The following is a 14,962-nucleotide window of genomic DNA, read 5'->3' as shown; positions in this document are numbered from 1 at the left end:
ATTAAAATTAATATTTTAACCACTTTAAATGAAAACATGACATGTTCTAGACCATTTGAACACTTGTGATTTTAATTCATAACATTAATACATCAATACAAGAAGGATTACAAAAAAAACTCATACTTGGCACTTAAAAATTATCAGGCTATGGCATGAAGTTGTGAACATTACTAAAATTCAGTATTCTTTTAAAAATCTGAATAAACATGTCTCCCAAAGAAACACTGACAACAGATTAAGTAGGTTAGAGGTACTGTATGTAGTTAGACATGTTACCATGTCATTCATAGAATTATTTTAAATACTTCTATTGTGACACCCCTTTTTCCCATTGATATCTGGCACCAACTTGAAGTTAACCAATTTTATAAGTTTTAATCCTGGACTGGTTTCACCTTAGGTCTTAAAACTAAGAAAATGTACTTTCATTGAACAGTTAACCGTTCATCTTGCAGCATTGAGTTTAACGTTAGCTCCCATAGAATTAAAGTTAATAAATGCCTTGAATAATATTAAATTACTTTATTCAAGTAATGTGCATTCAAGCCAACCAAAGCCTGCACTGTGCAGTCATCGTGTTGGATAGTGTTTCGTCCTCAGTGCTTTCAGTTTCCCTCTATACCCTTGTTCTCATTGTGCCAAGTTACATTTGGATCAGCTTTTAGGGTTAAGGACATTGGCCTGGAAGTGGCCCTGATTGGTGATGTTGCCTGCAGGGAAATATCGTGCCACTACAAAGGTAGAACCATCTGAGGCCACAGCCTTACCCACACCAATTTTCTTTGAGCTTTTCCACACCATTGCAGTGAAATGACCTAGAACATAAAGACGATTCTTACATAAATTCATGTGCATTTTTTGCAAGGATAAGGATGTCTGTGTTGCTTTTATGAAGAGTTTGTCTTGCATGATGATTATGTCAGTACTGAGTTAAATATGTATAACCTGCAAGGCTGTTTGGAAACATTTGAGTGGAGTTAGAGATTCTGGTTTTCCTGAAGAGGTTTCCTTCCCTCATCTTACAGGTTTAGAGGCAGTACAAAGAGTCTTTTTTTTTTTTTTTTTAGATTGGTTACTCTTACTGTATCATCTTTCAAATATGTTCTGCCTCTTGTGGTGCAGTCTGAAGTTGATTAATCACCAGTGAGGTGATGTGAAATAAATGTAAGCTGAGGGAATGTTATACAGTTATAAGTGGTAAAAGAGTCTTCTGACAGCTGAATTTATAGGGAACTTCCTGTTAGTGGGAGGGCTTAGAATGACTCATTCTGATAAAAATGAGTTATTTCTCAGAACTTAAAGGGATAGTTCACCCAAAAAGTAAAATTCTCTAATCATTTAGTCACCCACATGCTATCTCAGATGTGTCTTCTACAGAACACAAAGATTTTAAGAAGAATCAGCTCTGTAGGTCCATACAATGCAAGTGAATGGTGACCAGAACTTTGAATCTACAAAAGTCACATAAAGCCAGCACAAAATGAATCCATATGACACCAGTGGTAAAAATCGATGTATTCAGAAGTGATATAATAGGTGTGGGTGAGAAACAGATCAATATTTAAGACCTTTTTATTCCAATAAAGCTCCACCTTTGACCAGCCCTGACCAGTAGGTGGCGATATGCACGAAGAACAGTGCTGGGTGTAGCACGTTAGAAAGTAAAGCATTACTGTAATTAAATGTATTTTTCCATGAAAATTAAGGGATTACTCTTCATTTTTTTGTAATTTAATTACAGTTACTTATGATGTATTTGCATTACTGTATAGACTTTCAAAAATTATATATAAAACAATATTGTATTGGAAATCGAAATTTAACTTCTAATGATATCATTGTTCATTGTCAACGCATTTTTTAAATTTTATTAACCATTTAGGCACAGTTTAAGAACAGTTCAAGAATAATTTATTTGATGTTATAGAATTTATTTGAAAGAATTAAAATAATAATTTTATGTCTATATTTTATTAACCATTTAGGCACAGTTTAAGAACAGTTCAAGAATAATTTATTATTCTATTTGAAAGAATTAAAATAATAATTTTATGTCTATATTTTATTGTGCATCTGGTCAAAGTTGATATGTGTTTTAGAACAGTAATGAGTCATTTAATTTAATTTTCGGACGGAATAATTAGTACAGTAATCTAATACTAATCTAATTAGTCATTTATTACTTATTTGGAGTAACCTACCTAAAACACTGACAAAGAATGTGAATCGACAAAAAAAATTAAATAAAATAGAATTTGGAAGTGAAAGAGAAAGTGGAGATTTATAGTAAAACATTGACTGAAATATGTATCTGTTTCTCACCCACATCTATCATATTACTTCTGAAGATGTGGATTTAACCAATGAAGTCTTAAGGATTACGTACAATTCTGTGATGGCCAGAGTAAATTGAGAGAATTTTCATTTTTGTGTGAACAATCCCTTTAAATCCTTCCAGATAAGAAAAAATTATTAAAATGTATATATTTTAAAAGATCACTTGCTTTATCCAGATAACAGCATTACACTCTCTGAGGCAAAATAGAGTCTTCAAAATCAAAGACATGGGAGTAGAAATAAATGAGGAAATAACGATCACCTCCTTTTGCACTGTAATCTTTTGTATGTATTTAATGTCGTTTACTGTAAATATTCTTACCCGTGACAGAGGAGAATCCTGGCTGGTTAAAGTTGTACTGGTTAACTTCATTATACCAGCGATCTGACACGTCTTTACCTGTTGGCACATGCACACAAACATATACAGATATCTTTAACTTTTCTATTAAGCTTAAAATAACATTCTGGGTTCAAGACAAGTTAAGCTCAAATGACAGCTTTTGTTGTGTAAAGTTGAATACCACAAAAAGCTATTTTGACTCATCCCTCCTTTTCTTTGAAAAAAGCAAAAATCAAGGATGCAGTGAGGCACTTACAATGAAAATGAATGGGGAGCAAGGCAGAAATGTGAAGCTTATAATTGTATAAAAGCTTAAAGTAGTTTAAATTGGCATTTATGTAGTCGTTTTAGGGTTTGTTGACAATGTTGTCACTGCAATTGAAAATAACTTTACACAAAAAATGTTAGCAAGTGATTTTAATCACAATAAAATCATGTTAAAACACAAATTGTTTGTCTTTTGCCTAAACTTTGAAACAGTGAGTATTTTAACATTTACAGATTGGCCCCATTCGCTTCCATTGTCTGCAACCCAGACATTTGCTTTTTAATTTATTTTATTATTAAAGGAGGGATGAGTTGAAAATAATGTTTGTGGCAATCAACATTATGCCACAAATGTACCGGTAGTCGATTTGTATTGAACCTAGAATATTCATGTAACTTTATATGACCCAGACTGCTATACATTTATTGACAGTGCAAATCACCCTAGAGTGGTCAGACATTCCATTCCACTTAGTAATCAACATTAGGCCGAACATAAGTTAGTCAATGCATAATGAGTCCCAGCTGTTGAGAAGAGAAGAGACTACCAATTACTTTTCAACACCTTTGCTATATTATAGCCTGAATATAAAAACCTGGTGTGAAATATCTCACTCAAACTCCTAAAACCAGCAGCCCACACAAGCCTTCCATCAATGAACCTGAATAAACAAGGCAAGTCTCTTTTTGTCATAAATTAAAGTACAGCTCCTGTCTACAGGGCGATCAAAGGTTATCAAAGGTTTGCATGCAGAAATAAAGCTTGACCTAAGACACACTGTGCCATTCTCTGTGAGAGGTGCCGGGAAACATGAAGTGGACACATTAGACATGGGTTCATACCTGTTTGATCATAAGATGCCCAAGCTAAATTTTCTCCACAATTTCCTCTGCTAGACTCAACGCTGTGCTTCAGAATCCGTGTGCTAGCAAGGCTCTCTGCATATCTACAAGACACATGCATGTGAACACAAACAAAACTTTTAAAGCTGAGAACATAACCGGATAAATCTTTGGTGAAAGCTTAATTGAATAGCATTTAACAGGAGTAACATGACTAAGAAGCCCATGGAAATGAAACAAGGTGGATTTAAAGGGATAGATCACCCCAAGGTGAAAATCCTCATGTTGTTCTGAACCTGGATGACTTTTGAGCTCCACAGGAGAAAGAAAATAATTACTACAGAATTTAACATTTTCCATGAACTATCCCTTTAAATAGCAAAGAGCAGAACAAACATATATTGGAGAGGTCTCTTAAGAGGTCTCACCGGGCTGCCTCACGACTCAGTTTATTGCTGAGTTTTAAAGATGGGGCTTGATGCTTTTTCCTGTAATCATTATGAGTCTTCAGCACCTCCTCACAAAAAAGCCTGGAGGCTGCAATGATCAGAAAGCAGGACAATTTCTCTTAGTGTAAATAAAGCAAACACAGATGTACAGCTATAACATCCTTTCTAAGAATGTGAGTCATAAGTGTATTCATTTTACGCTAGTACGACTGTGGGGCGGGTGGGGGTTTGGATTGAGAATAAACAAATTTAACTGTGTGGCGGGAGGGGGGTTGGGTTAAGTAAACTAAAAAGCCACACACTGTGTTATAAGGGGTAGTTCAACCAAGAAATGAACATTTTATAATTTACTCAAACCCATATGACTTTCTTCTTTACTGCCTGTATCCTCAATATACACATATCTTAAAATAATAGTTCACCCAAAAATGAAAAGTCTCAAATCTGGAGTAAACGATGAGACAATTTTCATTTTTGGGCGAACTATTCCTTTCAGCAAGATCACCAAGCCATATCTATGTACAGGTATGTCTGCAGCCTTTCTGGCTTGCATTGGCACAGCCATCCTTTCTAAGCTCAAGTAAAGTTGCTATGTATCATTTTACTGAAGTTTAATTTAAGCATGTTAGTCTATTTTGAGTGAAGCTATATAGGGCTTGAACATTCAAGTGTACAAATTGATTGAAAGCAATGTTAGCTCTGAATATTACCAAACAAATGTGCTTGTGACTATTGCCGAGGTATAATCCAACAGCATGATGCCATTCTTTTAAACAAAGAAAAGACTGAGTGACTAACAATCCCTGGCACACACAACAACAAGCACACATACAGCGTGGTCAATTTGGCATATACACAAACTGTGCTCACAAAACATCATTCAGAGGATGGCAGTGAAAGACAATTGAGATATTAATTCCATAATATCACAGATGCAAAGACAAGAATTGCACACTTACCTGACTTTCCCATGGTAAAAGTACCCTTAGTTGTGTTTTTGCTTGTATGTACTGTCACAGTTCCAGGCAGCTGTAACAATTCTTCTTTCTCCACCCCTTTCTCTTTCTTTCTATTTGGTCTGCAATCAAATTTTTCACCCACTGCAATGGATGCACTTGATGTTTATTTCTAAACGTTTTAAAAACATACTTCAAATGCCTCCTTTTACAGCATTTAAAAAAGGGTTGTATCTTCTTTTTCTTTCTCTTTCCTCCTCACTTAACTTTCTTTCTCTTGCATCTGTGTACAAGGGCAGAGGGGATTCTCTGCTCAGGACTATGGTGATGACATCATCTTTATAAACCATGTGGCCATATATGGGTGTTGGCATTGCTGTTTCCAGCTGGAGACATTGAGCTAAAACAAGTCCAAACCCAGAGAATGCACATTGCACAAGCATGTACACTTGAAAGAAAACTGTTTGTTTGTCAGATGGCTACTCATCCAATTATATCTCAGAACTAGGCTGGTTGTTAGAATTTAAAAGTTAAGCTCTAGCTGTTTAAAGTTGGTATGTTATAGTTCATCACCTTTTTCTTTTTTTTTTCCTGAGGAAAAAGGGAACGAGAGAAGGGGGGGTGGAATCTGGCTGTTAGCATGTATAAAAAAATAAAAGTCTAGCACAAATGTTTTGACTTCTTATCAGTTATGACAGCCATTATCCATAGAGGGTATGTCACTAACTAGATGAAATCCTGCAATGTAACTTCATTTTTATTCTATTTATGTTATTAAAAGTCCAGACATTGTGCCAAAATACATGTGGGTGTGGATGTGTGAATCTATGTACCAGATAAAAACTTCTGCTTTGTAGTCACTAGGGGTTGAATGAAACTTCAGCTCAGCAATTATTTAATTAACTTGTTTTATTTCCTTAAATGGGTGTTGTGAAAACAAAGGCTAAACACATACAGCATCGGCACATATATGTATTTGGTTACTTGATCAAATCAAACAAGACCATCAGATTCAAAACTACACTATAGGTTTGAAAACAGACATTTCTGTGCAACAGTGTACAAATTTGATTTAAAGGAATAGTTCAACCAAAAATTAAATGACTCTCATTAATCACTTAACCTGATGCCATCCCAGATGTGTATGACTGCCTTTCTTCAGCAGAACACAAATTAAGATTTTTAGAAAAATGTTGAAGCTCTATAGGTACTTATAATGCAAGTAAATGCTAGCTTTTTGATGGTCCAAATGTCACATTTAGGCAGCATAAAAGTAATCCACACAACTCCAGTTGATCAATTAATATCTTCTTTAGCAAATCAATAGATTGGTGTGAGAAACTAATTGATAAATAAATTGTTTTTAACTTTAAAGCGTTGCTTCCTCCCAGCTCTGTATTTCTGTTTAAATGAACTAACTCTCGCATGACATTCGCTCCTCTTTTGTATACAAAGTGTGCACTTCCGACTTCTGGCGTGAACGTGCCATAGCTCTTACGACACTAAAGCGTCGAATGCTGGCAGGAAGACATTTTTAAAGTTAAAAGTTTTAATTATTGATTTGTTTGGTACAACAACCTATCGATTTGCTTCAGAAGACATTAATTGATCAACTGGAGTGGATTAGTTTTATGCTGCCTAGATATGCTTTTGAACCTGTTTACTTGCATTATAAGGACCTACAGATCTTCAAAATGTTTCATAAATCTTAATTTGCATTCTGCTGAAGAAAGACAGTCATACACATCTGGATGGCATCAGGGTAAGTGAATGAGAGCATTTTCATTTTTGGGTGAACTTTTCCTATAAGACATAGCAGAAAATTGCATTTTTGCAACAAACTTAAAACCCATAATATCAGTTCAGATAATATAATGCTTTGTTTTGGTCAAGATGTAAATAAGTAGATGGCATTGCGATCACTTATTAGACAAAGCAATAGAGCTGTTCAGTTTGTAATCTACAAACCCAGAAGATAATTCACCATGGGTTCCATCTGGATTTTTCTATGGGGTTTTATAATAGGATTTTTAGATTTATGATTAAAAACAAGATCTTTGGTAAACATTACTTGATGATATGTGGACGTTTTGTTCTACAATATACACTCACCTAAAGGATTATTAGGAACACCTGTTCAATTTCTCATTAATGCAATTATCTAATCAACCAATCACATGGCAGTTGCTTCAATGCATTTAGGGGTGTGGTCCTGGTCAAGACAATCTCCTGAACTCCAAACTGAATGTCAGAATGGGAAAGAAAGGTGATTTAAGCAATTTTGAGCATGGCATGGTTGTTGGTGCCAGACGGGCCGGTTTGAGTATTTCACAATCTGCTCAGTTACTGGGATTTTCACGCACAACCATTTCTAGGGTTTACAAAGAATGGTGTGAAAAGGGAAAAACATCCAGTAAGCGGCAGTCCTGTGGGCGAAAATGTCTTGTTGATGCTAGAGGTCAGAGGACAATGGGCCGACTGATTCAAGCTGATAGAAGAGCAACTTTGCCTGAAATAACCACTCGTTACAACCGAGGTATGCAGCAAAGCATTTGTGAAGCCACAACACGCACAACCTTGAGGCGGATGGGCTACAACAGCAGAAGACCCCACCGGGTACCACTCCTCTCCACTACAAATAGGAAAAAGAGGCTACAATTTGCAAGAGCTCACCAAAATTAGACAGTTGAAGACTGGAAAAATGTTGCCTGGTCTGATGAGTCTCGATTTCTGTTGAGACATGCAGATGGTAGAGTCAGAATTTGGCGTAAACAGAATGAGAACATGGATCCATCATGCCTTGTTACCACTGTGCAGGCTGGTGGTGGTGGTGTAATGGTGTGGGGGATGTTTTCTTGGCACACTTTAGGCCCCTTAGTGCCAATTGGGCATCGTTTAAATGCCACGGCCTACCTGAGCATTGTTTCTGACCATGTCCATCCCTTTATGGCCACCATGTACCCATCCTCTGATGGCTACTTCCAGCAGGATAATGCACCATGTCACAAAGCTCGAATCATTTCAAATTGGTTTCTTGAACATGACAATGAGTTCACTGTACTAAAATGGCCCCCACAGTCACCAGATCTCAACCCAATAGAGCATCTTTGGGATGTGGTGGAACGGGAGCTTTGTGCCCTGGATGTGCATCCCACAAATCTCCATCAACTGCAAGATGCTATCCTATCAATATGGGCCAACATTTCTAAAGAATGCTTTCAGCACCTTGTTGAATCAATGCCACGTAGAATTAAGGCAGTTCTGAAGGCGAAAGGGGGTCAAACACAGTATTAGTATGGTGTTCCTAATAATAATTTAGGTGAGTGTATATTACACACTTTCATACCTCAAACAATTTGGAACCTGTATTGAATTGTATACTTTTTTTAAATCACATGGTGGCTTCCAAATTCATGTCTGAGGTATGAAAGTGTGTAATATAGGCCTATGTTGTAGAACAAAATTTACACGTATCATCATGTAATGTTTACAACAGAGCTTATTTTACTCCAATCTAAAATTCACATTATAAAACCCCATAGGGAAATCCAGAGGGAGCCCATGGCAAAATAGATTTCTGGGTTTGCCTACACATTGATGTCATGGCTGAAAAGCTCTATAAAACCAACTATCCAACACTGATCTCTGGTGTGCAGTCAAAGTACAGGTTTGAACGAAAATTACATATTGCATTCAATAGTAATCAGATAATTCTCACTACAGCATCTCATGGCAGATATAAATCAACAATGACTAACAATCTGTATGTAAATCCAAGTAAATGCACTTTTAAAACGTAAAAGGTTTGTGAGTCCTCATTGTATCTTTATCTGGTGTTTGTTCTTCAAAGAATTACGAAGATGCACAGTAGGCAACAATTAGATACAAATATATGGCATGCAGTTCAAAAAATAAAACAATTGTGCAAATATGTAATGGTATTGATTTAGAATATATTGGTATGATCACTCATACTGTATATTGGTTTCTAAGCTTATTTATTGGCTTTCAAGTATTTCCTGTATATTGATTTTCAATAGCATGCAGTACAGTGGTTTCTCTGGCCAATGGTTTTCAAGTATACACATTGATGTCTTCTTTCATGTGTGAATTGTGAATTGATTTTCTGAAATCTTCATTGTACTGCTGCTAAATACACTGTTACTTTGCATTTACAATTGTTAATATGCCTATATACTGTTTTAAAGAAATATATAAAGGTTTGCTGTAGTACATACTAAATTGCTATTGGGTTACCAATATTGGTGTAATTGTATATAAATCACAAGTTTGCTGGCATTATCATTAGATTGATTATGCCCTATAGCCTTGACCATACTGGCCATAAAATCAGTTAGTAGAGTCTCCGGGGGTCTCAGGAGACAGGGTGGAGCCATTTTACATGCACTCACTTGTAACCCGGACACACACACACAAGATGAGACAGTCACAATGTAAGTCAAAAACTGCTTTTATTGTTAACAATAAAAGCAGGCAAAAGTACAAACGGGCAAATCCAGTGAAGAGTTGTCGAGGGAAGCGTAGGGTCAAAAGCCGGGGAATCAAAGAGAGTAAAGGGGGCAAATCCGGGAGAGTAGTCGAGGGGAGCGAGGGTCAAAGCCGGGGTAAACAGGATCGAGAGGCGGGTAAACTAACAAAGGGAGTAGACAGGGGTACTAGGGGAACGAGGAGCTGGCAAGCTAAGGGGGTAATCAAGAGGAGTTCAAGAGGAGATCAAAACTAGACAAGACTAGCGGGGGCAAAGACACGGGAAACTAAATACAATAACCAACACCCGTGAAACGGATGTGCTGTGGTATTTATAGGGGAAGGTGCAGGTGTAAACAATGAAAGGTGATGAGACGAGTGCAGCTGAAACGAATAAAGGGGTGATTGAGACGAGTGCAGTTGGTCATAATGTTCTGGCCATAGGAGCGTGCATGTGAGCCCGAGGACAGAGACCTGCTAACGAGCAGGAGATCTCGAGGGAGCAAAACGAGCGTGCGAGCTCGAGGGGGCAAAACGAGCGTGCGAGCTCGAGGGGGCAAAACGAGCGTGCGAGCTCGAGGGGGCGGAACGAGCGTGGAAGCTCGAGGGGGCGGAACGAGCGTGGAAGCTCGAGGGGCGGAGGCGAGGAGCGGGGTTCGTGACTACTCCCCCCTCTAAAACGGACGGCTCCTGACGGCCGCGCTCGGTTGCGAGGAAGTGGTGCTGGACGAACCCAACAAACAAAAAACCCTGAACAGACAACCCACAAAACACACAAACAAAATTGAGGGCAGTCCAAGGGGCATAGAGGGAAATGAGACAGTCCATGGGGTCAATGGGCAGTATCAAGGCCAGGGAAGAGGCCACAGGACAGGGAGAGGGTCAGGAAGTCCGGGCTGAGCCGTGAAAGGCGGTGCCGTCAGAGGCGGCACTGTAGGCGGCTCTGGAGGTGGGGTTCTGGAAGGCTCTGGAGGTGGAGCCGAAGGAGGCTTTAGGGGCGAAGGCCTGAAAGGCTCCGGAGGTGGAGCCAATGACGGTGGCGCCGTGGGAGGCTCTAGAGGCAGAGGCCTGGAAGGCTCTGGAGGTGGAGCCGAAGGAGGCTTTAGGGGCGAAGGCCTGGAAGGCTCTGGAGGTGGAGCCGAAGGAGGCTCTAGTGGCAGAGTCCTGGAGGGCTCAAGAGGCTTGGGGGCGGAGCCCTGAGAGGCTCGAGAGGAGGAGGAGCCCTGAGAGACTCGAGAGACGAAGCCGTGAGAGGCTTGAGGGGTGGAGCCTTGAAAGACTCGAGGGACGGAGCCCTGAGAGGTTCGAGGGGAGGAGGAGCCCTGAAAGACTCGGGAGGAGAAGCCCTGAGAGGCTTGGGAGGGGGAGCCCTGAAAGACTCGAGAGGAGAAGCCCTGGGAGGCTTGAGAGGCGGAGCTCTGGGAGGCTCGAGGGGTAGAGCTCTGGGAGGCTCGAGAGACTTGAAAGGCAGAACCCTGGGGGGGCTTGGGAGGTAGAGCTCTGGGAGGCTCCAGAAACGGAGCCCTAGGAGGCTCGAGAGGAGGAGCCCTGGGAGGCTCGAGAGGAGGAGCCCTGGGAGGCTTGGGAGGAGGAGCCTTGGGAGGCTCGTGAGGCGGAGGCCGTGAGGGCTCTGAAGGGCGAGCAGAGGCTGGCAGAGCCGTGGAAGACTCTGAGGGTGAAGCAGAACCCGGCAGAGCCGTGGAAGACTCTGGGGGCGGAGCAGAACCCGGCAGAGCCGTGGAAGACTCTGGGGGCGGAGCAGAACCCGGCAGAGCCGTGGAAGACTCTGGGGGCGGAGCAGAACCCGGCAGAGCCGTGGAAGACCCTGGGGGCAGAGCAGAACCCGGCAGAGCCGTGGAAGACTCTGAGGGCGCCTCTGCGGTCTTGAGCACAAGACGAGACTGGGGAGAAGGGGCCCTCTTCCTTCTCTTGTGTCCTCGGCCAACAGGGGACGTGGCCATGGGGATGGACGAGGCTACAGGCGCTGGCTCGTTGGCCGTGGCGGGCATGGGCGCTGGCTCGTTGGCCGTGGCGGGCATGGGCGCTGGCTCGTTGGCCGTGGCGGGCATGGGCGCTGACTCTCTGGCCGTGGCAGGCATGGGCGTTGACTCGCTGGCCGTGCCAGGCTTCGAGACTGGGGCCGTGACAGGCTTCGGGACTGGGGCCGTGTCAGGCTTCGGGGCTAGGGCCGTGTCAGGCTTCGGGACAGGGGCCGTGACAGGCTTCGGGACTGGGGCCGTGACAGGCTTCGGGGCTAGGGCCGTGTCAGGCTTCGGGGCTAGGGCCGTGTCAGGCTTCGGGACGGGGGCCGTGACAGGCTTCGGGACTGGGGCCGTGACAGGCCTCAGGACTGGGGCCGTGTCAGGCTTCAAGACGGGGGCCGTGGTAGGCTTCAAGACGGGGGCCGTGGTAGGCTTCAAGACGGGGGCCGTGGTAGGCTTCAAGACGGGGGCCGTGGTAGGCTTCACGACGGGGGCCGTGGTAGGCTTCAAGACGGGGGCCGTGGTATGGAACGCTGGTTCAGTTTCTGCCTCCCCCACAGTAAACGAGGAACCAGCGTACAGTAGGGCGAGGTCAATAAACTGAGCCAGGTTGAGAGAGCAGCGACCACCTGGCATGAATGATGAGGTTGGCTCATTCAGTCCACATTGAAAAATGTCTTTCAGAGCCACCTCATCAAAATTCACCTGGTACGCCAGGGCACAAAAATCCATAACAAAAACCTCCAAGGGTTGACTCCCCTGACGCAACCCCAAGAGTCGGGCCGCTGGCTCCTTAATGTCGAGGGCGGGGTTATGAGTTACACAAACGCTGCCTCGCATCAAAACCCCTTGGTCAGCGTCCGAAGAGCCAAAAAACCTCTCCGGGGGTGGAGAGTTCACGGCGCTCAAATATGCATGGGAAGCATAAACGGGCTCAGGGGCAGACACAGGTGAAGCAGGGTGACAAATCAAAAATCGCACGTACCTGCTGGCCCTGGGCTGTGAGCACGTGATCATGACTCCCACCGGTAGATCCTGGGGCAGAGTGCGCTGAAAACATCCGCTCTAGTGAGCTGCGCAAATTCTCCGCGTGATGCATTGTGACTGTCTTCGGTGAGGTTGGTTATTCTGTAACCCGGACACACACACACAAGATGAGACAGTCACAATGTAAGTCAAAAACTGCTTTTATTGTTAACAATAAAAGCAGGCAAAAGTACAAACGGGCAAATCCAGTGAAGAGTTGTCGAGGGAAGCGTAGGGTCAAAAGCCGGGGAATCAAAGAGAGTAAAGGGGGCAAATCCGGGAGAGTAGTCGAGGGGAGCGAGGGTCAAAGCCGGGGTAAACAGGATCGAGAGGCGGGTAAACTAACAAAGGGAGTAGACAGGGGTACTAGGGGAACGAGGAGCTGGCAAGCTAAGGGGGTAATCAAGAGGAGTTCAAGAGGAGATCAAAACTAGACGAGACTAGCGGGGGCAAAGACACGGGAAACTAAATACAATACCACAACACCCGTGAAACGGATGTGCTGTGGTATTTATAGGGGAAGGTGCAGGTGTAAACAATGAAAGGTGATGAGATGAGTGCAGGTGAAATGAATAAAGGGGTGATTGAGATGAGTGCAGGTGGTCATAATGTTCTGGCCATAGGAGCGTGCATGTGAGCCCGAGGAGAGAGACCTGCTAACGAGCAGGAGATCTCGAGGGAGCAAAACGAGCGTGAGAGCTCGAGGGAGCAAAACGAGCGTGCGAGCTCGAGGGGCCAAAACGAGCGTGCGAGCTCGAGGGGGCGGAACGAGCGTGCGAGCTCGAGGGGGCGGAACGAGCGTGGAAGCTCGAGAGGGCGGAACGAGCATGGAAGCTCGAGGGGGCGGAACGAGCATGGAAGCTCGAGGGGGCGGAACGAGCGTGGAAGCTCGAGGGGGCGGAGCGAGGGAGCGGGGTTCGTGACATCACTCTAACGGTCTATCTTTGTCCACATGCAATTGCCAGCCTGGCTCAATGTGGAAAATTACACACACATGATCCCAGACATAATAATTTTCTGGGTGAGGGTATACATGCACACTGGAATCAAACAAGTTCACATAAAGCTTACACCTGTGGGTTTCAGAAGGGGCCTGACAACGCCACCACATGGCCCCATAACGGTATCCACACACACACACATGATTTAGGAAGTCGAGACAATCTCTTGTTTGTAATGCACAGTTTCATAAACACGCAGAACTGGACTTTGGCTACCACAGAACTGTTCTGTTTGAATGTTCTGTTCTGTTGAACTCTTGTTTGAATCAGTCTGATTTCATGTCCTAAGTTATTGCTGAACTGCCTCGAGATCAGTTAGGAATAGTTCACCCAAAAATGAAAATACTCACCCTCATGATATCCCAGGTGTGTATGACTTTCATCGCCAGAACACATTTGAAGAAAAACAGAAAAATATCTCAGCTCAGTAGGCCCTTAAAATGCAAGTGAACTGAGATTTCTCTTTGGAAGCTTCAAAATTCACAGTCAGTATAAACCTCATCTATACAACACCAGCTGTTGAATTAATGTCTTCTAAAATGACGCGGTGCAAAAAAAGATAAATATTTAAGTACTTTTTAACTCTAAATCATGCTTCCGGTCAGGAGCAGTACGCATGTGTGACGTAATCATGCGAGAACTTAGGAAAGTGCATCACAGCCAGAAGAGCAGCGCTGTTTACAAGCGAGGAGGAGGAACTCTGTACAGTAGCTTGACTGGTTTTGGTTTAGATCTGTATTGATCTGTTTCTTTACTCACAATGGTGCGCAATGTTGGGGAAGATCACATTTTTACTACAAACTCTCCTTGGCCTGACATTTTGTCATAATTTAGTATGGATAATATATGAATAGAGACTCTGGCCTTTTTATTTTTGCCATTGACACGCAAGTACCAGCTTCAAAGGATGCATATAGAGGTTGTGCAAACATCTAACAGCCTAAGTTGTAATATTTCCATCATGGTCTATTTTCTTTTGTCATATTAGTTTATAGGAGCAATATGTAACATTGACATAAAGCGTTTAAAATGGGTACTGCAGTCCAAATTCAGTGATTACATGCAACAGGAACCAGCAAACTGACAATGACAAGCCATGAGCCCAGGCACAGATTTGGAAAGCAGAGGCCCCTGTGCACAAAATTGTGGATCAAAATATATGAAAATACAGCCTAATAACATAACTAAGAATAACTATAGTCATGTCTGTACAGTCTGTCAAAATCGAACTAGCTTCCCACAGTGACCACAATTTTATCTAAAGAGC

At 42.5% G+C, this 14,962-nt stretch overlaps 1 protein-coding gene across 1 annotated transcript; it reads right to left on the bottom strand.

Moving 5' to 3' along the window:
* Positions 1-57: 57 nt before the first annotated feature.
* Positions 58-5,515, bottom strand: LOC127658117 (Golgi-associated plant pathogenesis-related protein 1-like). Its single transcript, XM_052147221.1, has 5 exons — positions 5,202-5,515; positions 4,222-4,330; positions 3,794-3,897; positions 2,663-2,740; positions 58-818 (listed from the first exon to the last, which is right to left on the bottom strand). Exons 1-5 carry the CDS (start codon positions 5,212-5,214, stop codon positions 658-660), a joined length of 465 nt encoding a protein of 154 aa, XP_052003181.1. The 5' UTR covers positions 5,215-5,515; the 3' UTR covers positions 58-657.
* Positions 5,516-14,962: the final 9,447 nt, after the last annotated feature.

The sequence above is a fragment of the Xyrauchen texanus genome, chromosome 17, assembly GCF_025860055.1.
Source record: "Xyrauchen texanus isolate HMW12.3.18 chromosome 17, RBS_HiC_50CHRs, whole genome shotgun sequence".
In the NCBI taxonomy this organism is placed as follows: domain Eukaryota; kingdom Metazoa; phylum Chordata; class Actinopteri; order Cypriniformes; family Catostomidae; genus Xyrauchen; species Xyrauchen texanus.
Note: the sequence above shows the minus strand (reverse complement) of the source record. Positions and strands in the feature narration are given on the sequence as shown.

Bases quoted from the DNA above. Each gene is read 5' to 3' on its own strand.
- LOC127658117 (XM_052147221.1), bottom strand. The intron at 2,741-3,793 runs GTATGAACCCAT...ATGTGCCAACAG, and splicing joins GGCATCTTATGATCAAACAG to GTAAAGACGTGTCAGATCGC. The intron at 819-2,662 runs GTAAGAATATTT...TTTATGTTCTAG, and splicing joins AGGATTCTCCTCTGTCACGG to GTCATTTCACTGCAATGGTG.